Here is a 25,709-nt window from a genome sequence, read left to right as displayed (position 1 = left end):
GGGAAAAAAAAAAGGGAAAAAAGAAAATAAGAATAAGAAAGCACAATCGTGAGAAGGTATCGCTGCAACGCCGGAGGAAATCGAGTGAGTCACAAAGGAGTATTTCTGGAAGCGCGGAGACCGAAGGGAATTTTAGGTAAGCGCGGGGTGAAGAAAAGAGGGTGATAAGCGGTGTTTGGAGGGATTCGCGTCATCCGCGTGGGGGGGCCAGAACGGGCGAAGATTCGCCGAAGCTGCAGCACTGATCGACGCCGCTGACCGGGGGCTGCATGGGCGATAGTTGTTGCAACTCAGATGAGGGCCTGTGTGATTCCACAGGTGTCACAACAAAGATCGAATACCAGATGAGATTGGCCCGTTCCTTCGTATCGGAAGAGAGAGTTGAGCAAAGTATGGTTGATGGGTGAGGGTGGGGTGGACCCATGGAAGCGGAAAGCATTAGGATTAAGATCGGGGAGTAATGCGAGATCGTAGTCCCGGCGAGCGCCCGCGCTACACCGAAAGGTTGACAAAAATAAGAGGTCTAAGGCATAACAACCTTGGCTCCAGAGGAGTGAGCACGGCGTTTGCCTTGGACTGGGCGGCGCTTCTTAGACTTGGGTGGAGAGCGCTCGGCGGGACTGTCGACCTTTGCTTGACGAAGGGCTTGCGTGGCACGGGCATGGGCTTCGACCTTGGCCATGAATCGAGCGCGATCTTCCTCCTCGGCGGCGGCTCGGATAAGCTCGAGCTGCTGCTCCATCTTCATAGAAGAGAGAAAGTGCTTGGGCTGCTTGGCCTTGGGCTCCTCAAGGATGGGAAGCTCCGTGGGATTCTCCGGCATCCACAGGAGATCCTCATCGGAAAGGAACGCGTTGTTGACAAACGTGTCACATGGGTTGGCGTTGGACAGGGAGGCACGGTTCGGCCATGAGGGAAAAGCACATGCGGCGCCCATTCCGTATTCGCTAGAGAATGATGACTTGCGCGGGTGGATGTCATAGAGGGAGTCGGTTGGCGTTGGTGGAGGAGCGGATGGGTTGGAGAGAGGCGAACACTCGAAATCGCTGCCGCTCCAGCTGAAGCTGACCTGTGCCGGGTCGGTTGTCGCCACAGGAGCTGCGGTGGTAGCTTTGGCGACAGCCATATCCCGTATCCGGGCCTGGATGGGAATCATGGTGATGGTGAACCTCAGAGATGGAAGATTGGCGGGAGGGGAGTCTGAAGGTTGGGTGTGGAGTCTGGAGATCAAGGGTGAGGATGGAGATCTTAAGACTGAAGGGTTCGGTGGATCAAAGCAAGAGGGCGTCCGTTGATTTTAAAAAAGAAAGACGCGGTGTGGGTGCGATATCTCAAAGCCGGGGAAGGCTTCTAGACTCCCGGCACCACCCTTGCAGTTCCGACTAAGACAAATCAAATGATAAAATCAAAAATGGGAAAATTAGGAAATCATTTTTCGGAATTTCGGATTCTCGATTCACTGCCTAATCGGGATTTGATTTACTATTTTTTCTGCCCCAATAAAGGATTCAGGCGTCGTTTCCAGTGAGGCGATCAGTGAATCAGGAGGCCCAACAGGCTCCCCGAGTGGAGACCATTCCAACTGATCCTCCCTGGCCCCTCTAGGAAAAGCAATAAGCTGTCGATGACCTCCCCCAAAAAAGCGAAAAAGCGGAAAAGGGGGGGAAAAAACAAAAAAAAAGGTATTTTTGACAGCCGCCCCAAGAGATGTGTCGAACCGCCCATTTATCCGTCGCGCGAGTCCCGCGGGGAAGATCGGAAGGCCTAGAGCTCATACTCAGCCCATCGTCGATAGGTCTGATTTCTTTTGATGGCGTGGTATGAGGATCAGAGGAGAGGAGTTCTCTCAGTCTATTCTTTCTCCCAAGACTATATACAACACGCCTGCATTCTCGCAGGGCGTGTGCGACTGCCCAAGGGGATTGAAAATCCGATTGTGTTGCGGTGTAGGGGCATCCTGTGGCCCCGAGACCAACTCACCAACCCCCCGATTATCGGATTTTTCACCGCTGGAGCACGATGTGCAAATTAAACTATGTGGAATCCGGTCTATCGCACAATGTTCTGCAGGGCTGCATTAGCCCAGTGCCCAAATCCTTGACTCTTAACCCTGGAAGGGTACTTTTGGTCCACACCAAAGATCAGATTGATTGCCCAGCCTACACGTTTGATCTGTAGCGGTCAGAATGGCGCTAACAGCGGTCACAGAAACACGTCGACTCAAACAGATTGCATGCCTCGAAGCCATGTACATTTCCGTGTAGATTAGTCCTCCGCCTCCCAGATGGCCGAGGAAGAGGCGAAAAATGGACCTCGGCAGAATTCGTGAAGGGAAGATGTCGGCGAAGGACTCCCGCAGGCCGTTCCGCCGACCACAACAGCAATAAAGCTAAGGAACTCCATATAATGGAAGCAGATCCCACAGCGGTCCTCAACCTCGGGTCGAGTCCGGGCCTGTGGAGTTCGGATGAGTTCCCTCGGCTTGGGAACTTTCCTGATTAGGAAAGCCGATAAGTGGTGCTGTCGCAACCCCGGGGGGAAGAGCGTTGGCCCGGATAAGCACGTAAACACCCAACGGCTCTATTGAAGATGATTCTGTAGCCATGTTTTGCTCGGACTAATCGCATAGATAAATTGTTTGCATCTGCATGCACACACCCAAATAACCCCGTATCCCCCACTGACTTGGTATTGAGTAGGTGCATCGCTTGACCCCCCCCCTACTGGATACATCGTGTGGCTGAGGATCGGGTCCTTTTTAGCGGCATGCTCAGCGATGAGCACCAGGATTATGGAAAAGAACAAAAGAGCGGAAGAACAATCAAATGTACGTTTCCGCACCAATCAGAAAATGCCCATGCTAACCGTCGATCGCCCCGTTTTGGTCTTTGGGGGTCTTCGGCCTTCTTAGTTCGGTCTAGATCTGCCCGAGAACAAAGAAACGGTTTTACTGGTGTAGCTGGAGTAGCTGGAATAGCTAATGGAATCGAACTATTAGGGAATGGCCGGGCAATCATCGTATCTCCTCAGGAACCACCGGGCTGGTCTCCATATTTTTTTTGGTCGCTGGCGCATTGGATGCATAGGCGATCATCGTGGGTAGGCCACCATTGGGCAGGAAGCTCTTGAGGTCTCAAGCGGGTTACGCGGAGCTTCCCCGGCCCCAAGTGGGGCGGGGTGACCCGCCACCGTGGGTTCCCCGGCCATTAACCTTGGCGGTCCCCTTGTTTCCTTTCCATGCGCCCTTGATCGTCCTTAGAGATCGTCTCTGGCGAGCACATGTCACAATTGCCAGTCTCCAGGAATCGATTTTATGTTCGTCGACGGCCCGTCGGGGAACCCGGGTCAGCTATCCCCTGATCGCCGTTCCCAGTATGGAGTCCCCAGTGCTTCGCGTCCAATGATCCAAACATCCAAATATCCAAAAATGAGAGGTTCTTTGGTGCTTTTTTGACACTTTGGCATCCTCTCGTCCATGATTCTATCCAGGGGGCGGCCCGCAGACTGCGGTCCCGCAGCCCTCGCAGGATCGTGGTCTCCTCCTTTTCCAGTCACTCGGGTTTCTCTCATCGCCCCTAAGCTAGTTACCATGTCGCCGGGTAGGTATTTTTGTTTTGGACATCTCCTTCACCTCCCACATCTAGTAAGTGGTTCTCGGTGGACCTTGGGCACCCGAGGTAAATGGGGCTGGACCCCCTGAATCTCTGTTAGCCCAGGAACATGGCATTCATCTCAGGATCGCTTGTGATTATGATGGTATCCATTGGAGCGCCCTGGTGAAGCCACGGGGCCAGAATGTGTGACTACGGATTATTGCTACCTAGGGAGTCTCATCAGAGGTTGCTCACTGTCGTCAGTGGCGCTCGGGCACGTTCCATCTACTTACAACCGATGCGCGTACAGAGGACCTTGAGGATTATGTGAGGATTATGTGCGGTTTAATCTCCTCCGTGCAGGATCAGCCAGGTCGCATTTGGTAGACATAGCACAAAGCCACCTTTTCATCATTAATGCAGCATCAAGCATCGCAAAGGATCCTTCATCAACTGGCCAGGCCTGCGCTTTGATCCTCAGGCCATCCCGGGAGCTTCTTCCACTTCCATCTGCAGCTCATATGCAAGATCTAAAGGTCCGATCGCCACCAAGCAAGGGGCCTTTCCCCCAAGATTGAGCCCCAGACTGAGCCCCAGAGTTCTATCCAGCAATGAGTCTTACTTGTCGATTGTCTCATATCCTGGTTCAGATGAGTTTACAGTTCCAATAGTTCTATTGTTCTGTTTCCCCCGGTTGACGGATACAAATCTGTTTTGGCCTCAACTGTAGCATTTAGACCGCCCCTTGCCACCGATCCACAAGGCCGAAGCCACATCTGCTGCAACCGCCACACTGCGCGGAGCGGTGGGCCAGTGCTGTACACGCAGATGCAGACTCGCAGATGCAGACTCTGGGTCGTGAAGATCTGAGCTGACGCACAGTCCAGAACCTTATGACACAGGTCCCTACCAGATTTGTCCTCCGGGGAATGTGATCCAAGGGAGGCTGCACGACGTGCAGAGCTCAATCAGGATTTGGGCTTCGCACTGTCGCTCTATGCGTAACCCTGTCCGGGACCGACCATCCGCCCTCCGTGACTGGCGTTCGCCTTGACCTCTTCACAGGGCCTGTTTCTTCTCCTCACCGTATCCGAAACGCTTCTCAATTCGGTCAAGCAGGGATCGGATATCACATACCTCTTCGCTTTCTGTGGATTCCTATTCCACCGAGGTGTGCGCTCCGACCCTTGACTCATAGTCGAGCTGGTAGATGCCGCGAATGAGAGCCTGCGACCGGGGCTAGTCTCAGTAGACAATCTACCCTCAGATACGAAGGGTGTCTCTACATTAAGACATATCTTCAGGGTTCCCTGGAAAATGCAAGTCTGACCGTGCTGCAATTTGTCCCGATGAGTGGACATTTGAACTAATGTGGTTGCTTTTTATCGCATCGCTCTAACCATCCAACTCACCAACAGTTAAAGGGGATATCTCACTCATCAGCTCTAACTAGCCTACTCTAGCATATGCTTACATTATCCCCCGCCGCGATCGGTGAATTACTTCCCAAAGCTAGTCAGACCCCGGACAATATTCATCACCACTGCCCTAATCCAGGCCTCCAGAATCCTCGACCTAATCAAGCTGAAGCGGCAACTCGCGCCATATTGGAGAAATCCCCTCGACGCCCAATCCTTTCATTTCTAATTCCCACCCCTAGTCAACATATGGGAAAGTCGAAATCCCGACCGGGCGTCCTGCGACAAACCGGAGGCAGGAACACTGCAGTTCCAGTCTACATGTACAACCTGTTGGCATTCCGCCCTGCAGCCCCTAATCAATGGCTGTTGTGATTGCGCAGTGGGCCCCTGTTCAACGGCCTCGGGCCGCCGTCAGATCGCTCTGGCATTTTAAATCTACACATATCCTGTACGTCGGCGTCTGCGTTACTGCGAGTGCCACACGTTTAGCCGGAGACCGTCATAGCCTAGACCTGGCGAGGGGGCGTACAGGGTTGATTGTAAAGGCGTGGGCGTGGATAGAGGGGCGCAAAAGATTAGAGAATTTAGAGGGAAGTCTGGAGCGTAGATTAGAAATGCGGTGTGATTGTTGGCATTCGAATGTTTGTACTGGCTTACTGGTGGCGGGTGCAAACCATAGTTCGATCTTGGGCGTTTTGCGACCGTTGGTGCTGCTCCTCTGGTTCCGGCTCTTTGAGGTCGGTCGGCGTTATAGCTTAGGCGCGTCCTGTTTCTTTGTCTGCGGGTGATGCTTTTGGCGGGGCTTCGTCTGGAACGAGTATCGGACAAGTTCGGCTGAGCTACATGATCGACTCACACGCCACGGCTGTCAAAGGATCCTTTGTCCAAGGACTCCCCTTCCTTCCACACAAAGAAGTGGGCGATTCGAAGGGCAGTATGGCTCGAAGTCAATAGTGTCATCTAGATATTGATAGGTTCGAGGGACTTCTCTGTATACTCTGGCAATGCCTTGAAAGCATTTTTCTTTCATACATCGGAGAGCACGTACCTGCGACCAGGGTATCCTTAACATAAAATGGTCTCTGGGTGTTGACGAACCTGCTAGAACTGTAGTTATCCGTCATCCAGCAAATCCAAGTGCAATCTTACTAGTATACCCTCATAATGGGATCTTCATTCAGCCAACAGATACTACAGAATAAGTCTGTCGGGACTCCTGGGTGAAATGCGCCAGCCTGAGGTTTACATGCCGAGTATTGAACATAATTGACAAATGCGTCAATCGAGATGGCTACACAAATTAAGCTAAAGGCTCCGGCTGCAGGTGTTATATATAATCTAATGCTAGGGAGTAGCCGGTGTCACCATTAGGCCATCGTCCACTTCACTCTCCTCATCAGTATAAACACAAGCAATCCTCCATTTGATGGATTGATATATAGACTGTATCTAGCGTCACTCCTAAAGCACTTGCACTCAGGCTGGTCTCTAGGATGGCTGATAGACAGCAAACTCGGTATATTTGGCGCGCAGTACGTGTTCTGGCACGCTTACCACGGACCAACAATAAAGTCGGCATGATAATAGTCACAAGAGAGATAATTCTTTAAGAATGAAGGTGTTCGCAACTCCAGTCCTGTCGAGCAAGCTGGGAAGTGCGAACTTAGCGATTATTTCGCCGGCACATGCAAATTTAGCGTACCACATGACACAGGCAAACCGAATCCCTTGCTGGTGCGGAGTTCATCGCATTTTTAAGAGTGGATCAGCTCTGAATGCTTGGTTAGCTCATGGTAGCTTTTATGGTTGCGTTCGAGCGGAGTTTTCCTTACCAATAAATCCTCGAGGTCTCCGGAAGGTGTACGTGTGAGAATCAATTACTGATTGCTGCTTTCTTATATATTGTTACTGCCAGGTTTTGTTTACCAAGGGTGCTCTACAGGTGCTATACGGTCATCCGATGTCTGCGTTTTTGGCAGAAATTCACGTAGTCGGTGGCACAAAGGCTTTTAGAGCTAAACTGGGGAGGAGATCTTTATTCAGGCCCTTACAACACTTATCAGCCCGGAGTTGCAGTCCTAGAACAATTGAATCTCATGTCTGCTAGGGTACTTGCAGCGCATTGAATTGAACGCAGGACGTTTTGATAACATGTCATACTTGGGGATTTTGTCCTGCAGACCGTCTGTGGCTTATCAGAGCCCCTCGCTCATGAATTATGGACAGGTTTACCTCTGTGACTACTTCATGCACGACCATTGGGTCATTTCATGTACTCAATAATATATTTGGTGTTTCACTGACTGAAATTGCGTTCAAATATTTATAGCACATTTCAGTTGACCGCCATCACTATCGTCAACAGGAACATAGCGATTCCCCTACCTATTTACACACTCCACCGTGGTATATCTCACTCATTTCACACACTCAATACATTGAAGTTCGAGTGCCACCCTGCTCAGTTGCCTTCTCACTATTATCCCTCCGTGAGACAAGGTGCACAACCCGCAAGCTCAAATTCCATAGCCTGACCGCTGAATGGCCTGGGGATGGGGGCGAGGGCTCATGAATGGACCATACAGAGGCCTAAATCAGGCTATGATTCATTGTCGTTTATAATACCCTCTGCCAAGAAGAATGAAGGCAGAGCTATAAAGCTACAGGGAAGATGCACAGCGCTGTCGCGCAAACCGACCGGGACAGCTATAGCCTTCTTGGCTGGGAGAAGGTTGCCAACAAGAAAGCTGGGGGCCTATAGTTAAGATAACTAGATGAGCTTGTAGTATGAGTCATCGGTGTGAAGGTGTCTGAGGCCCTACGAACGGTAGGGTATTTATGGGTGAACAACCTGCCCTTGGTAGCAAAGTAGTATGCCAGGTAGAGTCGGGCGTACAAGATCCGAACTACTACTTTGCAGCATACCGTTGCCTGTCAGAAGCAGAAGCAAAAGCCCGTGAGCTGGCCTTGGTCAATGGGCCATGTGCCTTTACTATTGGCCAGGGTGCCTATGGCCGGTCTCAATTCGACTCTATTTTATTTCCAAGCTTTCGTTTCTTGCCTACCATTGGCTACCATCAACACTTGGATTGTATTGGCCGAATTTTATAAATGCAGGCATTCGCCTCGCCGTTGTGGGGTTACGAGAGCCGAAGGATCCTTACCGTTAGCGAAATACGAAGGGAAGATATGCCAGTTCGTGAAGGTCAAGTCAAGTTCATGACAGACCATATACCCTTACAAGAGTTACTAAAAATGACCAAAGGGGCCAGGCCACCTGGCCAAGCCGAGAACTCCTCAATCTTGCAAATATCACCTGGGCTTCGTAGCCGCAGATTAGGTTGGTCCACAAGTTTGTTGATCACTGGTCCCCCCCAGCGGCACTTATAGCTTGATTGGGCTTGATGCCAGCAACCCAGTATCCCCAATACTGGGTCCCGGCAGTATCACCAACTGGTACTCCATGCTCAGTAGTAGGAACCACCAGACATCCGAGAGGATAGTGGGTTGCATTGCGGTTAAAAATAGATCAAGTCACAGTGGCTTCGATCCTTCAGGCTCGGGCAAATGTAAGCAGCCTTATAATGTGGCTCAACGGCCTCGGTCATCCATGGATTGCTTATACTTGCTTAGCCACATGTGGAAGAAGGCAAGAGCTTATACTAATTTGGATTTGAGTCCATCTTCTGCTCGTAAGCCCCAGTCCCTGTCACATCCAGTCTATTCCGTAACGAATTAGGGTCTGAAATGACATCATGGGAATCCTTTCTGTACCACTCGACAACTCGTAAAGGGTAAGAACATGTTTCCGAATGGCTCTGATCTGCAACGGCATTTGACGCGGCTTGAAGTACCGTAGGCTTGTTGATATCCATGGATGTATGTAGAGTTAACCTGGAGGGCAAACCCATGGTGCGCCCGAAGATATCGGGCCTGTACGACCAGGCAAAAATGCTCGATTGCTCCAAACATTGCGGGATCGCCCCCATGCTCGCAAGAATCAGCCCCCAAGGCTCATCAATCCGTGCACACGAGCAGAGTCATTAGAGTCTTCGCGGGCGGAGAATCTTATATTAATACCCCTGGGGCTAAGCATAAACCGGGGAGTTGCAGCCCCTGTCTCGTACTTCAAGCCAATTAAAGGGGGGGATCCTTGGCTCGCCCGATTTAGCATCACACCCCACTCAGAATAGTGCTTTCTCATTGGATAATGTCCCACACCCAGTCCAGATGGCCCGCGGGCCTGATTGGTTAGTATTTGCACCAGCGTACACAGTGTAGATCATCCCTGCGATATACGAAGCGGACAAGAACGGACGGCCAATGTAAACACTTCCCACCTGTTTATTCACTTTATTCATGCCTTGCAAGGTTCACTTAGGCTTTCTTCACCGCTTCCACGTGTTACACTCTCCACTTTACCATACCTGACACGCTCGATGATGATAAGTTTATCGACCCCAAGGCGCCAAAGGGTTGCCGGAAGGAACGGAAAGCTCCGCACTCTTTTCCTTCGCAACATCCAGCACCGAAGAAGGCAATGAACTCGCATTCTATCTGAAGGTCAGAGGTTGCAAGCAGTGATATACCCTCAAAGGCCGTTCACAAAGGGTCAATGTCTTGACAATACTAACTAAGGATCGAGCACGTGCGGCAGCTACAACAGACCAAGAAGACAAGGCTATCGGGCAGACGGACTCGTCATGAGTAGCAGTTCCATACTCATGATACAATGACGATACGAAGCTGACTCATGAATCTCTGGCAGAAACAGAGTGTGGCCTTCCATTCCCCGGGAGGCTTGCCGTTGCATTAGCTTTTATAGCCCCCATTTTTTCTGTCAAATGTGCCCCGGTCTGCTCGTAACAAGAGTCTAAACCAGGTGTCCAGCACCTCCACAGATCCTTAGCCACTCAGAGCATGAGGTGTTACAGATGAAGCCCCGTTTCCTCTCAGCTCGTCGTAAAACTGGGCCATAGGGCCCTGCGTCGCCCGTATTCCATGCATGCCGCCTTATGATACTTGGAAACAGCCCCCAATTTGCAAGAAAGGAGTTGAAGCTGTGGCTATTGTTAGGTTGCCCAAGTACGAAGTACGACGGATGGCAATCGAGAGGTCGGTCTTCATACAAATTGACAATTTACCCCCATGACTTGCTCAGTCTCCCTGACATCAGACCTCCTTGCCCTTCCTTACGGCTCCGCCTCATATAGTAACACTCTATAATGGCTATCGCTCATTTTCCAGCGCCCAAGAGACGCAACATCTTTTATCAGGTAGACTGGAAGCCTGATATCAGCGCTCTGGGCCGTCGACAAATAGAACAATATTGCTCGCAGCAAGAACCCTCCAGCGATGCAGCTTCATTGGGAGGGCTGGCCTCCCTGCTCGATATCATGGCCCACAAGAATTCGAGCATGCAGATCCTCGAGATAGGGGCCGGTACGGGAAGCAGCACCAGCTCTATTCTTTCCATCCTCAACAAACAAGGCAAGACAGAAGGAAACGCTCCACGATATGCCAAATATGTGTTCACCGACCACTCACCACGATTCTTCGAGCACGCCAGGACGCGTTTTGCTAGAGATGCCGAGCGAGTCTCATTCCAAATGCTCAACCTTCACCACAGCCCACTCGACCAGGGATTCCAAGCCGGAGCATTCGATCTCGTCATCGCGGTTGACTTCTTCCGCGGCGAGGAGAGCTCTCCCAGTGAAGCTCTCAAGAATGCGCGTGTTCTCCTGAAGCCTGATGGATACCTTGTTCTGTTGGAAACCACTAAGCAAGAAGAGCCCTTGCTGAGCGGAATCTGGAACACTATCCGCGGGTGGTGGGCACCAAAGGAGATCAAAGTCCCCGCGCGCTCCGCGAACGAATGGGAGAGAAGTCTGAAGGAAGCTGGGTTCGCGGGACTAGACGCCGCGATCTCCCCCTTCGGCGGATTTGAAGAGGACCGCAACTGCCTTGTTGCACGCCAGCCCGGCGCTGGGAAGCTGCCCCAAATGCCAGAAACGCTTTCGTTTGTGGTGAAAACTGAAGACCAGAAGAAACTTACGCGGGCGCTCTCGGCTCACCTCAAGTCCAAGGGACTGCCCTCAGGCAAAATGATCACACTGGATTCGCTGATCAGGCAGGATACCGAGTTCCAGGCTGATGCCTGCATTTCGTTGCTGGAGTATGGGACTCCGTTTATCACCAACATGGATCACGAAAGCTATCAAGTCCTGAAGAGAATCGTTCTTGCTTTCCAAAAGTTATATTGGGTGACTTCTGGAGCGAGCGAAATCCCATCGGTGCCAGAGAACGCTATGAGCTATGGCTTCAGCCGAGCCATGATTCTAGAGAATCCCGGCCACTTCGTGTGCAGCATCAATGTCGAAGGCACCGACTATGATAACATCAGCAAGAATCTGACCACGATCCTCCAGAACTCGTATGGCGTGTCTGCTCTGGCCGACTGGGAGTTTGACTATGATGTAGCCAAGGGCTTCGTGGAGGTTCCCCGAGTGACAGAAGCCAACCATGTTAACCGTTACGTCTACTCGCAGACCGGTGGCTTCACCCGGGACACTCCGAACGCTCAAGGCATCGTCCCCAGGAATAACACCCAGAACGCCCAGTATTCCTTTGACTCGAACGCCAGCTACGTAATCGCTGGTGGCCTCGGGGGTGCAGGAAGAAGTCTTGCTCGATACCTCGCCACTCGCGGTGCTAAGCACCTCATCCTACTGTCTCGTTCGGGTGCAGCTACAGACGACGCAAAGAGGCTTGTGGAGGAGCTCACATTAAGTGGCGTTAATGTCGCCACCCCCAAATGTGATATCAGCAAGAGAGAGGTGTTGGAAGGAGTCATTGCCGAATGCTCGAAAACCATGCCCCCGATCAAGGGTGCCGTCCAGGGCACCATGGTTCTCTCGGTAAGCTCTTTCTTTCTTTTTGAATCCCATGAAAGGGAAAAAGCTTTTCCACCATACTGACAACTTTTTCCTAGAGTGGCCCTTTCCAAAATCTGACTTTCGATGCCTGCCAGACCGTCCTCCAACCCAAGATTGCCGGCACCTGGAATCTTCACCACGTCCTGCCCAAGAACATGGACTTCTATATTATCCTCGCCACGCTGGGAGGCACCACTGGGACAATAAATCAAGCCGTGTACAGCGGCACCGCGACCTTCCAAGACGCGTTCGCGCGCCACCTCTGGGCGCAGGGCCAGAAGTGCATTTCCATTGATATCGGCATCCTGAACTCCGTCGGCTACGTGGCCGAGCGCCCCGAGCAAGTCGCGCGGTTCAAGGAATTCGGGCACGTTTTGCTCGAGGAGACTGAGCTCCAGAGTGTGGTGGACTGGGCGTGTAACCCGGCGCTGAAGCTCGAGACTCCGTGGGAGACGCAGGTGCTGACTGGTATCGACCGTCCTGGTGCGATGCGCAAGCGGGGGAAGAAGCCTGCGACCTACATGGGGATGCCGCATTTCCGTCATCTGCGGGAGGATGAGAGGGAAATTGTTTAGATCGATTATGGCTGGACCACGATTGATGATCAGCGGGGATTGTTTTCTTTTGCATCTTATAGAGGGCTGTCCTGTTTTTCTCTTGTATAATTGTTGATTCGTTACTGCGTATATAGCATTCACAGTCATTGAATTTCATTTCGCATTCGAGTTAAAGCGTGTATTACGTAGAGTGTGCCCGAGAACTACCCCAAAAGTGAATCCGATATAATCTAAAGTCCCTTGCCGAACAATTCATCTCCCACCTCCTTCAAGAGCGCTTCCTTCCTCAACGCTTCCACCTGGGCCTTAGCTTTCACTGTCTGAGACACGTCCATCGCGCGACACAGGTCAATCAAGGACCCATCGAGGGGAGCCTCGTAAACTAGTAAGCCCAGCGCAAAGAGGAGTCCATGAAGGGATTCCGGACTCTGCTCCTCGCGCGAAACTGCCTCCAGAAGGGAAGCAGTCAGCTCTACCTGGTCTTCCTCGGAAAGAGGATCAGGTTTTCCGTCGAAGCGTGCGTTATGATTAAAAGCGGCAAGGTTATAGGCGAATGATGCAGCAACAACCCGAAGGTTGGACTGTGAGTCTAGAAGGGCATTGGTTGCAAGCTTCAGACACGTCTCTCGAAGAGGGGATGATGAGACGATTTGTCCGGGATAAAGTGGAGTGCTGAAGAGGTTGCACGCAAGTTGCATGGCGACAATGCGAAGATTATAAGGCGACGACGAAATATCGTCCGTGGCAAGTGGAGAGAGGAGCGTGAGGAGCGTGTCGTGGTTTGCTTCTTCGGCGAAGTAGCCGCTCACCCGCGGATCGAGGAACAGGAGGCGGACTAGATCCACCACGGCGAAATGGCTGTCGGCTGGGATGGCTGGATACGATGATCGTAGGGCGGCAGCAAAGGCATGGAGGTCCGGCACTGGTGTATCTGCAGCAGGGGCCTTGCCAGCCTCTCCAGAATGACGAGCCTTGACGAAATCAATAACAGGAGCAATGGCCGATGCTTCTCTGAATTCCACAGGTAGCTTTTGCACCAGTTTCTCCAAGGGTGGAACTTTCTTGTACATGACGAAGTTTGTGATAGACCGCTGTAGGCTTGGGAGTCGTAGCTTTTGATGAGAATGAGCCGGATGTGCCATCTCCAGAAGCATACGAACATTCCCTTTCAGCTGGGCAGGGTTTGCCCCACTCCATTCATCGAGTTTCTGTCCCTTTAAAAATGTCATGAATGTCGGTGTTGCCCGTACGCCGTATTTCGTGCTCACGTCGTAAGCAGTGCTGATATCGACCTTGACGAGTCGAGCTCTATCACCAGCCTCTTCCGCTAGTTCGTCGTATGTTGGATATACCATCTTACATGGGGGGCATGTGGCTGATGTGAAGAAGACTACTGCACACGAATTTGATGCGGTTGCGAGCTCGCCCTCTAACTGGCTGAGATTGTTCACAATGCGGACTTTAGCAGCAGATGGCGGTGCGGCGGCTGGAGGCTGCGGTGCTGAAACCGGTGCCCGTGGGGAAGGTCTGGAAGCTCCCGCCATTGGGCCACTGGTTGTGCCATTGCCCTGGGTAACGCCTCGCAAAGCATTCTCTATTTGGGGCTTCATCATCTGGCCAAAGGGCGTTTCCAGAAAGGTCTGAGGCAAGTTTTTGATCTTTTCGGGAATACTTTTGCCGACCAGAAACATTGCAAAGTCTTGAGTGAAGTTGTTGCAGTTGTGAAGAAATAAATCATAGGACTGGACGACGTTAAGACATGGGCCATGCAGCGGAAGGCTCACTGTGACATACCTCTGGTGTGTACACTTCGGCGAGAGAGCCAAGATACTCCTCGATGACATCGGTTGGCAGCTCTGTCTTGCCCAGATGGATCACTTCCATCGGTCGTCCATGGTGAGTGCTGCCAGGAGTAGCGGTCTGAATCCCTTGACCGAAGTAGTATTCTACGCCGCCCACAACTATTGCTGTATGGTAGATGGCATCGATCTGGGTGCCAGTCAAAGCAACTGAATACTAGTTCTGCATGAGATACTGTGTATCTGCCATCTGGGGCTTCTTTATACGTACCATACGCGCCAGACCCTACCTTCCGGTTAGTGGACAGGCCAACTTTCGTCGTGACAAACATAGCGCTTACCTGTGAAAGGTCATAGACATAGAGCTCAACATCCATTTCGAAGATGGTGTCCTGGATTCAGACGGCTTGCGCCCTGATAAGCTGTTGATAGTCTTTGTATCTGTGCAGGCACCGATCGGATCACGTCAGCACCTTTCCGGTGGCTTCGACTGTTTTCTACTCTTGAGTGGGAGCTGAGCAAGGGGAAAAAGAAAGTATTTGGTCTCTAGAAGTGTACCATGTATAACGAAATACTGGCGTGGTCTTAGGTAGAAAGAATCTGAATATTCCAAAACAGTATTGATCGCAAAGACGTGGATTCCCGCTCACTCCTGGCTCCAATGGCATGGTGCATGCTGCTGTTCTCTTTCCTAAAAATAAAAAACCCAAACTTCCCAACCCGTGAATCGAACCGGCACTCATAATTTTCATAATGCTCTAGTACCTCGAAATAGCTTCAATAAAAGAAAAAAAAACTGGTAGCTTCTCTTTGATTGAGCGTGTCATCCTTAGTGCAGGGGCCATGCTAATCTTCTCTGTATATTTTCATTTGACCAAATGTCCCGAAGGACGAAAGGCCTTCGAATTTGTTCAATATAACCTTCCTTTTTCTGCCAGCCGTCACCGCCCAGTACCCGTACCCACCTAATCGTCATTAGCTTATCGTGCTCGGCCGTCGGGTCTAGTTATTCTACAGGGTCCCTTTCAGTCGCCGACTTTCGAAGTACCGCCTCGGCAGGCAGCTAAAATGGTACGATAATCAATTACAATGTTAAAGGATTTATCATCTAACTATTCTGAATTGCAGCCTCCGAAGAGGCGCGGAGCTGCCTCAAGCTCCTCGTCGACCGCTCCAAAGCGCGGCCGCCAATCCAAACTAGCCAAAGAGAATAACATCACTGCCGAAGAAGAAAACGAAATAAAAGAGGTCTTTGGGCTTTTCGCATCTCCAAACGAAGAGTTCCCGGATGAGAAGGCAGGCGTCATACCCCGCGAGGACGTGCGCAAAGCCATGGTGTAAGCCTCTTCCCAGATCGACCCGACAGCTTCAAGTGTCCACATGCCCTAAACTATCTACAATCAACAGTGCTCTCGGCCTCCCCCCTGAAGACTCAACCGAACTCTCTGAAATCCTCTCGGCGCTCGACCCAACACTGACAGGCTATATTCCATACGGCCCGTTCCTCTCGGTCGTGGCTGCGAAGCTGCGTTCGCGCGACGATGAAGACATGGCTGCGGAGGCGGACGAGGCGTATCGGCTCTTTACTCGGGGAACGAGCGGACCGATCTCCCTTAGCATGTTGCGCCGCATTGCGCGAGAGCTCAAGGAAAATGTGGATGATGAGTTGCTAAAAGATATGATTCTTGAAGCGAATGGTGGCGCTGGAGTCCATGCTGGGGTTACGTTGGAGCAGTTCCATGATGTTATGATGCGTGCGGGCGTTTTGTGATACCGAGTTTCGCCGGGTGGAGCTCTCTCAGGTTCGTGAAAGTGGATTGCTGGGGCTTCTCAGTACAGGTTAACTTCTTTTATCTTCGATGGACATATACTAGGGTTGGCGTTCACGGTTCATAAGGGCCGGTGCTGTTACTTCTTGCACCGGGTGGACAGCGCTTTCTTTCCCTCAGTTGGGAGTTTAGTACTAGTATTTGAGGGCGATGACTGTAAGGATAATAATAATCCCTGAAGGTAATGCGCATTCTGGAATTCATCTACAAAATGATTACTGTGAAAACGTCCTTGATCATCATTTCCTTAATTGTAAATACATACCATCCTCCTGCTTGTCATGAAAGAACCCGCGAAAGAAGAATTAGCTCGAGAACATTGATGGAAACCCCTGGACATAAAAAATCAGAGAGAAGAAAAAACAGTATTGGGAATGTGAGAAATAAGGAGGATAGCAGAAGACAAGACCAGCGCATCAACTACTAATCAAGTTGCTCGAGAGACGTCGCATTCTTGAGTCCACGTCGACGAGATGAAGAATGGCAATGTGTTGGTCGGTTGGGGACAATTTACTGGATGACTGTTAGGGTGAAGGTAGGCACGCCGGGATACGACGAGGGGATACATACAGAAATCTCGGCCATGCCAAGGTCCTCGTTGCCATTGGCTTGCTGCACAGCACCGGCGGGAGCAGCGTTGGCTTCGGTGGAGGCATTGGTTTCGAAGTAGTCGGCCATCTCGGCGTCAAGCTCTTCAACGGTCTTGTGAGAGCGACCGGCGTTGCGGCCCTGGCCCTTGCGACCACGGGCTGGACGACCAGCAGCATTGCGCTTGTTACCGCCGTCATTGGTGGCAGCCTTCTTAGCAGTGGCGGGCTTGGGCTTGTCCTTGGCCTGGGCCTTGGACCTGTTGGACAGAGTTAGCAGTAAATACCTCGAATTGACTTGATGGATAGGACTCACGGCGCGATACGCTCGGTAAGAGGCTTAGGGGCGGCGACCGCGGGTGCGTGAGAAGCATCGTAAACAACTTCAATCTGTTGCGCTCATTGTTAAAAATCGCTCTGGTCCAGCATCACGGAAATCAGTCACCGACCTTCATGGGGCGGCCGTCAACCAGGAGACCGTTCAATTCCTTAGCAGCCTTAGCGGCAGTGCCGGGCTTGCTGAAGACGATGTGAGCCTGGCCGCGGCTGGTGCCATTCTGGGTGTAGGCAAGCGTGACCTTCTTAACAGAGCCGGCAGACTTGGTGAAGTACTCCTAGTAAAGATCAGTATTTCTGCCTGATAAGTTCAGTTGCATCAATGAAGGCCGAATTTCGATGGAAAACAACGCCGACGCGTGAGAGTCCAATCCCAACCCGATAAGAAGAGCATCAGCGAGCACACAGCGGCGACCTGTCACTTCCATCCAGCCCTCCAAAATCCAACAGATGCGCTCTTCGGTGTCGTTGCCCACAGTGCTTCAAACAAGTTCCATTCAAAAATCATCCTCCCCACGATGAAAAATGGTCCATTCTTTCGCGCCGAATCAGTTGAAGGCGACTAGTCCTTGAACAATATTGCAGGTTCCCCAAAGGCCAGGCAACGCATGCCAATACCCATGGCGCCGCAGAAAAGCGGTGGTTCAAATGTTCTCATGATCGCTCTTCAATCGACGAACGCAGTAACAAGATGGACACATTGAGTCTTCCTCAAGATCAACGATTTGGGATTCACCCCATCAAGCAGCGATGATCAGGAGTTACGCAGAAGACGAGACGAGACTCTATGAACATGTGTGGGACCCCTTATTCCCAATGTTCTCGCCGTATCCAGTGGATCGCCGCTGTACTCGCTGGTGCTCTTCCAAGGCCCACAGTCCCATGAGAAAGGATGGAGTGAGCGTGACCAAAAAAAGACAAGACGGGTTGAACGCGAGTTCAGAACCGTCAGTGGCACAGTACAAGAGCTGTAGTGCAGTGTCTCTTGGTACTACGACAACGCTCAACTTCAGCTTCGCAAGCCAGCCACAATATATGCAGAAGCAATTTGAAGCAGGATGTCTATGCCTGGGCTCTGTGTCCGGGCACTGGGAGCACCTTGTCACGGGAGGAAAGTCGAATCTCGCGTCGAAGTTGCATCTCTCGAAGCCCGAGGAAGCAAAGAAAAAAAGTGATCACAGAAAAGGCAAATGCCTCTCGATCAACATACCTTGATATTGGCCTCCGTAACATCGACAGGCTGCGCAGGTTAGTAACTTGAAATGATTCGGGAATTTTTGTATGCAGATTTAAACTTACCAGTCCACTGACGTAGATCTTGTTGGAAGTAGCGGCAGCTACGGGGGTTTGGTGGACCACCTTGGCAGCGGCCTTGGGTGCCTTAGCAGACTTCTTCACGCCCCCGGTGGAAGCTTTAGAGGTAACGCGGCGGTTGGTGCGGCGACGAGCCTGGCGACGGGAGCCGACCAGGTCATCAAGAGACTTGTCCAGGTTGGCAGACATGATGACAAGTTGGTATGAGTAGAAGGGATAAGCTGGCTAGCTGGGTGTGATGACGAGCGAGCAAGTCGGCGCGAAGAGAACGCGTCAGAGCAGGGGCAAACGTCTTGGAAAGCGGCGTTCGTCGAAGAGAAGTGAAAGATGAGAGTGTCTACGGCGAGGATGAGCAATTTAACTTCGCGCTGTTGAGACCTGGCTAGATTCACTCAATGGGGAGTAGTGAATGGAAAAGGTGGCTGAGATGGGACCCGGGTAAGGGAAGGCCAGGGAAAGGGAGTGAATGGCGACCGGATCACGCTAGTCTATTTCTGGACATCATAGTCGGGCAACTCTGGCTGTTTGCTCTGTTTGCAGCGCGGCTCATTCAGTTGCTGCCCCGCCATACTGTTTGCCCAATGTGTGTAGGTTGCCAATGTTGCCTAGGATGGTTTGTAGATTGATTTGGAGCTGATCGACGTCGACGCTTGGTACTGGATGAAATTTGAAAGTGGTATGGCGGAGCGCGTCTCTATGTAGGTCCAGCCCGCGAAACACAGATGATTGAACATTCCGGAACTCCTTCCAAAGTAAATATACCTCCCCAGATAAAGCCGACGTAAAGAAGCTGACACCGCTGGGAACAAAGAAGAACAATGAAAGTTGACAGAAGACCATGAAAGCCCGGCTCTATGATGGAGTTAACTCTTAAGAGCCTCTAAGCGCCCACGCATTTGTTCGAGAGTTGCTTCCTGGTCTTCGAAATCGGGCTCTGCCTCTGGGGCCTCTTCCACCGGGGATTCTGGCTTGGCCGGGGCCTGGGACAGTTTGCCATGCAAGATCTCTTCCAGAATCTTGTCCACCTCAGACTCAGCCTCGTCCTCTTCCTCATCTAAGAGCTCATTGGCCGGCATGGCATCGTCGACGATTTCTTCAATAATGCCGGCCTTGACTAGCTCCGTCGAGAGTTGATGCATAGTAGATGTCAGCTCGGGCATCCGCACTAAAGTATTTACGTCTTTCATGATTCCGGTCGATTTCTGGAGACTGCCTTGAATCTTGCGGACCGAGAAAGCCTCATTGACCTGCATGCCTACGCTTTGCAGTTGAGCGCGGCTAGTTGTAAGGCGAGTAGTCTGCTTCCTGATTCGTACAAGCTCTCGGGCAAAAGTTTTAGCTTCGCTGTTGGCTTGTTTGGCCTGGGAGGGGTTGCGTTGGGCACGTTTGGAGGCACTGATAATGTGCTGGCGTGTCTTGCTATCAAGGACTTTGAGTTGCGCAAGATCGCGATCGAGTTGCCGCGTATTTGCTCGAATGAGTGCATTACATTTTCTCATCTGTCCACAGGGTCTGTTAATAGCTGGAGGCGTACGCAGGTTCACCCAGTGGTAGTGTGTGTTGCCTACCTGTGTTTGGGGGTCTGGTCCAAAGAAGACAGCCTTCAGAGTCTCCATAGTGAGATGTCAATAACTCAGGTCTGTCAGATCTCTTTACAGATCGATCACGCTTCTCGCCGGGCACGACTAGTCGCAATCGTTGTTTCGGGGGGTGGGAGATGTGGGGAGATCGGTGGCAAGTCTAAGCGCATTCCCAGAGGGGAGGAGAGTAGCCCAGAAGAATGCACCGAGCTCGCTAGACAAGGCAGTTATCCTCAGCTCCCACTGATGCTTCTTTCACTTTCGCGACGCAGGGGACCTCTTTAGTATTGCGTACAAGACTGAGTTGAGAGGGGTGCTGAGTCAGGAGGGCAGTGACGTCCTGAGATCGACAACTGGTTTTATCGAGGCCTGAATGTACGGGCAGAAATCTGGCATCCTACAGACCAAACCAGGCAAACACCCGCCGTAGGCTTCCAGTACATTCTAGCAGTGCAATGCGGTACGTTGTCACTCTCAAAGTGAGCTCCTTTCTCTCTTCCTTTTCAACATCCCATCTATCTTACTTAACCTCCCAGTCTTGAATCTCTGAATTTATATCAGAATCACTCTCTCTCAATATTCCTGCCATGGCTACCGTACACCCCGAAGGTGAGTTTGGCAAGCTCTCAATTTCCCCGCTCTGCAGGCTCCGGCCGTGCACAGTTTTTGCAAAGACAACGGCTACGATGTGAACGCCCACAGCTTTGGGTTGTTTAACAGAGCATTAAGTCTTATAATCCGACTGGTTTGACTTGATGGAAAATGAAACATGCGCTGACTTGGGATTGGCGGGGTGTTTTAGTTACCTGGGCGCAGCGTTCCTCTGCTGACGAGCCCGAGCGCAACTTACCTCTACGTGAGCCTCAAGACTCCCGATGTTCCTAAGGACAAGGCCGAGCTTAAGCTCTCTTCCAACAATGTCTCCTTCACCGGTCCCTCCGGCAAGGGTGTCACCTACTCCGTGTCCTTGGACTTATTTGGCGAGATCGACCCCGAGAACAGCAAGGTGAACCACACCGACCGTGAGGTCGAGCTCGTTCTGCGCAAGAAGGAGCTCAAGGAGGAGTACTGGCCCCGTTTGCTTAAGGACACCAAGAAGGCCCACTTCCTGAAGACCGACTTCGACAAGGTAAGATTGGATGACCGCGCCCGGAGAAAGTAGCCGCTAACTCGACGCCTTCCCTAGTGGGTCGATGAGGACGAGCAAGATGAGGCTGGTGAGGATGACTACGCCAACAACTTTGGCGGCTTTGGCGGCGAAGGTGGTGAGGGTGGCCTCAGCAACATCGACTTCTCGAAGCTCGGCGGCATGGGCGGTGCCGGTGGTATGCCCGATCTGAGCGCCCTGGCCGGTGCTGCTGGCGGTGCTCCAGGTGCTGAGGGTGAGGAAGAAGATGATGTGAGTAATATTGGTGAAAGAGCTTATTGCGATATAACACTTTGCTAACTATGAATTTCACAGGAGGAACTCCCGGAGCTTGAGGAAGAGAACTCCGCTAAGATTCAGGAGGTCAAATAAATAAGGTCCAATAAATAAGGTCCTCTAAATAATTACCCTTCGCAGAGTTTATGACGAACAGAAATGACAAAAAAATTCAATAGGGTGCTTGAAGGCGCCTATGGGATGGTATGTCGGAGAGATTTCCATTTTGGATTGCTTAGGATTTCTAGATCGTTTGTAGAGCAAGCGATCAGGCCTCAGAGAAACCGGTCAGTTTCTTGGGTGCGCCCACGAGGCAGTCCGTACTTTAAGAAGCCTGGCTCAGCCTGGTAAATGCATGGTTGTGACAACAGAATTTTATGAAGTCTTGAGTAGATGCGTGTAGACGACCTGTAACTCAGGGTTTATAGAATAGAATGTCTCCAAATCTCCTGGTACTTGTAAGCATTGTCGGGCAGACAGTCTTTACCAGTATATACAGGGGTAAAGTGCCTAAACCTGAACTTGGACATTGAGGTTTGCTTGTATTTGCAGCCCTGGGGGGCTAGAGCAACCAAGGGCTACGGGGTTAGTTGCTAAATGAATTAGCACGTGTGCACTAAGTAACCGGGTGTATACATTGCGCCGAAGCATGATTCTGGGCCAAGATATCTTTTCCGATTGAGGATTCTGTTACAAGTGATGTTGAAAGTCTTGAGGGTATAGGGTTGGCTATGACATCGCGGTGTGTGGAAGGGGCCTCGTTAGGCCCACGCGATGACGCAAAGGGTCGAGCCCCCCCAACATAACAGTCAAACACGCAATATCAGACGCGACTGGAGTCAACAGGGAACAGGGTATTCATGAGACCGACAGCCGATCTCATTATCTATTTCCTCTTTCTTCTACGGAGTGCCTGACAGTTACACCGCATCTAGAGATCTATAGAAGAGGATATAGTTCCCTTCCGTCATCTGGAAGGGCCCACGCCCTGTCATTCATTGGTCAGTCCAAGATTGTGCCGCCACACTCACCCCTCGACTTTGTGGAGGGTTTTTCAACTTCAATCTCGGCTTCGACTCGTCTTCGCTCTTCAGTCTTACCTCTCTCTCACCTTCACCCCTACGCCCCTTGCCTCTCCTTGGGCTTCCTCTGCATTGTGTTCGTAACGACTCGGGTGACCCGACGCCATTTTCCTCTTTTTTCCTTCTTTCGTCTACCCCGGCTAGCCCAAACCGTCACCATGCCGCCCAAGAAGGCTGACCAGCCTAAGAAGAAGCCCAAGACGGTGGATGATAAGGTAATTCTATCTGAGAAGGTACCAAAATAAGAAAAATAACTAACTTTGGTTCTTTCTTTTCTCTGTCTTTAGACCTTTGGTATGAAAAACGTACGTCACCGACCCATTCTCAAACCTGAAACCCAAATCCGAAGCACACCATATCGCGACAACCAAAACCCCATCTTCTAGCGATCTTCTAACACTCCCTTGGACAGAAAAAAGGTGGTGCCGCCAAGAAACAGATTCAACAACTGCAAGCACAAGCTGCCCACGGCGGTAATGCCGAACAAAAGCGCAAAGAGGCCGAAAAGGCAAGGCTAAAGGCCGAGAAGGAGGCCGCAGAAGCAGCCAAGAGGGAAGCCGCCGAACTTTTCAAGCCCGTCCAGGTCCAGAAGGTGCCTTTTGGTGTCGACCCCAAGACCATTCTGTGTCAGTTCCACAAGAAGGGCGGTTGTGAGAAGGGCCGCAAGTGTAAATTCAGTCACGACCTGAACATCGAGCGCAAGGCTGCCAAGAAGGATCTGTACACCGATTCCCGCGATGCCGAGGAGAATCCCGAAGACAAGAAGAAGTCCGACACGATGGATACGTGGGACGAAGCTAAGCTGCGCAGTGTCGTTCTCAGCAAGCACGGAAATCCACGTACGACCACAGAGAAGGTCTGCAAGTACTTCATCGAAGCTGTGGAAAACCAAAAGTATGGTTGGTTCTGGACTTGTCCAAATGGGGGTGATAAATGCATGTACAAGCATAGCTTGCCGCCAGGGTATGTAACGCTTTCCTTTCGGTTTACCTCCTCTTTAGCTGGACAGAGTACTTACTGTTTTGTTCAGTTTCGTCCTCAAGACCAAGGAGCAGAAGGCAGCTGAGAAGGCCATGATGGACAAGTCACCATTGAACACCTTAACACTGGAAGACTGGTTAGAATCCGAGCGACACAAGCTGACCGGTAACCTCACGCCGGTCACTCCGGAGACTTTCGCCATTTGGAAGAAGGGACGTATGGATAAGAAGGCCGCCGAAGCGGAGGCGCAGAAAGCCAAGGAGGCAACCGGTCGATCCATGTTCGAGAGTGGCGACTGGAAGGATGAGAGCAGTGAGGAGGAGGACTCGGATGACGATGATGGAGCATGGAACCTTGAGGCTCTGCGAAGGGAGACTGAGGGGCTGCGTGATCAGAAAGAACAGGAGCGAATGGCCCAGCTCAATGGCACTGTGGTCCCACCATCAACGGATGGAGCAATCGCGCAAGAAGCTGCGGGCTGAACTGTCCCTCTCTGCTCATGAAATTTTTTTCGTGAGTCTGCGGGGGAAACTGTATCTTGTGAGGTCTCGGAAGCTGAGCTCATTCCGGTTATCGAGGTCACCGGGGTCTCAAGTGTCGAATGAACTTCGTGGTCGCCTGCTTGTCAGTATATATGAAGCCGAAAGTATGTGACGCGGGTCTTGTCAACCCTTTAGGCTCACTGAACCACTTGTTCCACTGTCATTCAAAGGAAGCAATGCCAAGTGGATGGTACCAGGAGCCAGAGGATGTATTCCCCTGTCTCATGTGATGGAAAGATCAACTGGTTTGGTATTGGCAGCTTGCTTTAGGAGCCAAAAGTCCGTTCATTAGTTTGAAAGCTCTGACGATTTTAATGAAGTGATTCCCAAGGGTAAAACTTGATGCCAGGACTTGAGGCCACAAGGTCCCCGTTCAACATAATTACACTAGGCATAGAGTAGGATCCATAAGCGCCCACATTTGGACATCTCAAAGCTGTGACCTTTTAAAAGTTCGTATTACTCATATTTCTAGGGGCATGGCCGGTAGATACAAAGAATGTGCGACATGTACTAGTGTGACGATGCTGAAATAAGGCCCTGGTGACCCTAGAGTGCAGCCTTGGGATGCAAAAATCCATGGTCCAGCATCAAAGCTGTAGTATCTTCTGCGACCCCGCGCGAAATCTCGAATCCCCGACCCCCAGCGCCATAGGCATGAACTATGAATTGCTCGCTGCCGACCTTCTCGACCTCGAGACGCATTCCGCCTTCACGCGCTGGTCGCCGTCCTACAATATCGTGGATGACATCAAACTTTCCCTCGCTCTCCGGGGTGAAGGGAAACCATTTAGCCGCATTCGCAAGCAAAGTAGCCCGTATCTCCGGCGAAGGGTGAGGGTCCCAGTTGTGCGGCTGTTTGGTCCCACCGATTATGGTGCCTCCGTCAAGAGGGCGCGGTATACAGAATGACCACGAACCATCGCTGTTCTGGCGAGTGATTGTGGCAGAAGAAAGATTCCGAACGAGACAGGTTTGGCCTAGAATTGACATCAGCTTATCTTTGAAACGGGCATAAGGCAACGTGCGTAGCTACCTCTGATAATGAAAGACTCCGGATCTCCAAATCCAGTTCCCGAGCTATTCACCACGGTTTCGCACATTGCTAGCTAGCGAAAATGCTTCTTTCAAGCTTGCAAGAGTATATTTCCTCATGCTGCCACCTTTCAAAATGAATTTTCGTAGCATATATGCACAGTATACTGGAGAATTGACCACATAGGTGTCGTATTCAACACCCCATACCACGCCAGCGGGGCGCTCTTTTGCCGAAAGATATCGGAGGCCATCTAGGTGTGAATATGAATTTCGCACGCTTTGCTCATCGAGGTACTCCGGCGGCGGGGCCTCAAGATATTCTATTCCCTTGATGAACTGGACACCTGATGCTGGCTCATCCACAGCTACACGCTTCATAAACTCGTATGTGCGCAAAGCTTGGCCTGCTTCGCGGAGCGCCTGGGGGGAAGAACCGGGCACCGGGCGATAATGAGCTCCCGCCCACGGCGAGGCATAGTTGACGGATGTGTCCGAGGGAGGTCTCTTGCTACAATAAGGACTGACTGAGAAGGGCTCAGATATTGTTGGATATTCAGTGCTATTGACAGTCCAATGACACCTGCCCTGGTAGGTTGTCAGCTAAGCTAAGCTTTCTTATGTGTTGGAACTACGTTGCTTACCCCACCACGACTATAGTCTCCGACTCGGTCATTGTTGGGATTGAACCACAG

The 25,709-nt window shown here is 51.4% G+C and overlaps 10 protein-coding genes across 10 annotated transcripts; 5 read left to right on the top strand and 5 right to left on the bottom strand.

The window, feature by feature from the left end:
- Positions 1–523: 523 nt before the first annotated feature.
- Positions 524–1,156, bottom strand: N7468_001433 (uncharacterized protein; the record flags this gene model as incomplete). The annotated part of the gene is made up of 1 exon (XM_058470730.1): positions 524–1,156. The coding sequence occupies one exon, from the start codon at positions 1,154–1,156 to the stop codon at positions 524–526; it is 633 nt and encodes a 210-aa protein (XP_058333871.1).
- Positions 1,157–7,852: 6,696 nt separating this feature from the next.
- On the top strand, positions 7,853–8,125 carry N7468_001432 (uncharacterized protein; the record flags this gene model as incomplete). The annotated part of the gene is made up of 1 exon (XM_058470729.1): positions 7,853–8,125. The coding sequence occupies one exon, from the start codon at positions 7,853–7,855 to the stop codon at positions 8,123–8,125; it is 273 nt and encodes a 90-aa protein (XP_058333870.1).
- A 2,114-nt stretch (positions 8,126–10,239) lies between these two features.
- On the top strand, positions 10,240–12,524 carry N7468_001431 (uncharacterized protein; the record flags this gene model as incomplete). Its single annotated transcript, XM_058470728.1, has 2 exons — positions 10,240–11,931; positions 12,006–12,524. The coding sequence occupies 2 exons, from the start codon at positions 10,240–10,242 to the stop codon at positions 12,522–12,524; spliced, it is 2,211 nt and encodes a 736-aa protein (XP_058333869.1).
- Positions 12,525–12,736: 212 nt separating this feature from the next.
- N7468_001430 (bifunctional C97 family peptidase/thioredoxin family protein) lies at positions 12,737–14,682 on the bottom strand (the record flags this gene model as incomplete). Its single annotated transcript, XM_058470727.1, has 3 exons — positions 12,737–14,248; positions 14,301–14,522; positions 14,647–14,682. The coding sequence occupies 3 exons, from the start codon at positions 14,680–14,682 to the stop codon at positions 12,737–12,739; spliced, it is 1,770 nt and encodes a 589-aa protein (XP_058333868.1).
- A 691-nt stretch (positions 14,683–15,373) lies between these two features.
- N7468_001429 (EF-hand superfamily Ca2+-modulated protein) lies at positions 15,374–16,076 on the top strand (the record flags this gene model as incomplete). The annotated part of the gene is made up of 3 exons (XM_058470726.1): positions 15,374–15,376; positions 15,434–15,642; positions 15,713–16,076. The coding sequence occupies 3 exons, from the start codon at positions 15,374–15,376 to the stop codon at positions 16,074–16,076; spliced, it is 576 nt and encodes a 191-aa protein (XP_058333867.1).
- Positions 16,077–16,644: 568 nt separating this feature from the next.
- N7468_001428 (putative RNA annealing protein Yra1) lies at positions 16,645–18,560 on the bottom strand (the record flags this gene model as incomplete). Its single annotated transcript, XM_058470725.1, has 5 exons — positions 16,645–16,981; positions 17,038–17,111; positions 17,171–17,335; positions 18,268–18,297; positions 18,357–18,560. 5 exons carry the CDS (start codon positions 18,558–18,560, stop codon positions 16,645–16,647), a joined length of 810 nt encoding a protein of 269 aa, XP_058333866.1.
- A 674-nt stretch (positions 18,561–19,234) lies between these two features.
- Positions 19,235–19,987, bottom strand: N7468_001427 (ESCRT-III subunit protein VPS24; the record flags this gene model as incomplete). Its single annotated transcript, XM_058470724.1, has 1 exon — positions 19,235–19,987. One exon carries the CDS (start codon positions 19,985–19,987, stop codon positions 19,235–19,237), a length of 753 nt encoding a protein of 250 aa, XP_058333865.1.
- Positions 19,988–20,538: 551 nt separating this feature from the next.
- wos2 (Hsp90 cochaperone SBA1) lies at positions 20,539–21,470 on the top strand (the record flags this gene model as incomplete). The annotated part of the gene is made up of 5 exons (XM_058470723.1): positions 20,539–20,560; positions 20,626–20,696; positions 20,754–21,080; positions 21,138–21,350; positions 21,414–21,470. 5 exons carry the CDS (start codon positions 20,539–20,541, stop codon positions 21,468–21,470), a joined length of 690 nt encoding a protein of 229 aa, XP_058333864.1.
- Positions 21,471–22,614: 1,144 nt separating this feature from the next.
- Positions 22,615–23,919, top strand: N7468_001425 (translation machinery-associated protein TMA46; the record flags this gene model as incomplete). The annotated part of the gene is made up of 3 exons (XM_058470722.1): positions 22,615–22,671; positions 22,869–23,423; positions 23,458–23,919. 3 exons carry the CDS (start codon positions 22,615–22,617, stop codon positions 23,917–23,919), a joined length of 1,074 nt encoding a protein of 357 aa, XP_058333863.1.
- Positions 23,920–24,528: 609 nt separating this feature from the next.
- On the bottom strand, positions 24,529–25,690 carry N7468_001424 (FAD-dependent oxidoreductase; the record flags this gene model as incomplete). The annotated part of the gene is made up of 3 exons (XM_058470721.1): positions 24,529–24,959; positions 25,068–25,597; positions 25,659–25,690. 3 exons carry the CDS (start codon positions 25,688–25,690, stop codon positions 24,529–24,531), a joined length of 993 nt encoding a protein of 330 aa, XP_058333862.1.
- Positions 25,691–25,709: the final 19 nt, after the last annotated feature.

The sequence above is a fragment of the Penicillium chermesinum genome (genome assembly GCF_028974085.1).
Source record: "Penicillium chermesinum strain IBT 19713 chromosome Unknown utg000002l:1.0-5270490.0:1.0-5274688.0, whole genome shotgun sequence".
Taxonomy (NCBI): domain Eukaryota; kingdom Fungi; phylum Ascomycota; class Eurotiomycetes; order Eurotiales; family Aspergillaceae; genus Penicillium; species Penicillium chermesinum.
Note: the sequence above shows the minus strand (reverse complement) of the source record. Positions and strands in the feature narration are given on the sequence as shown.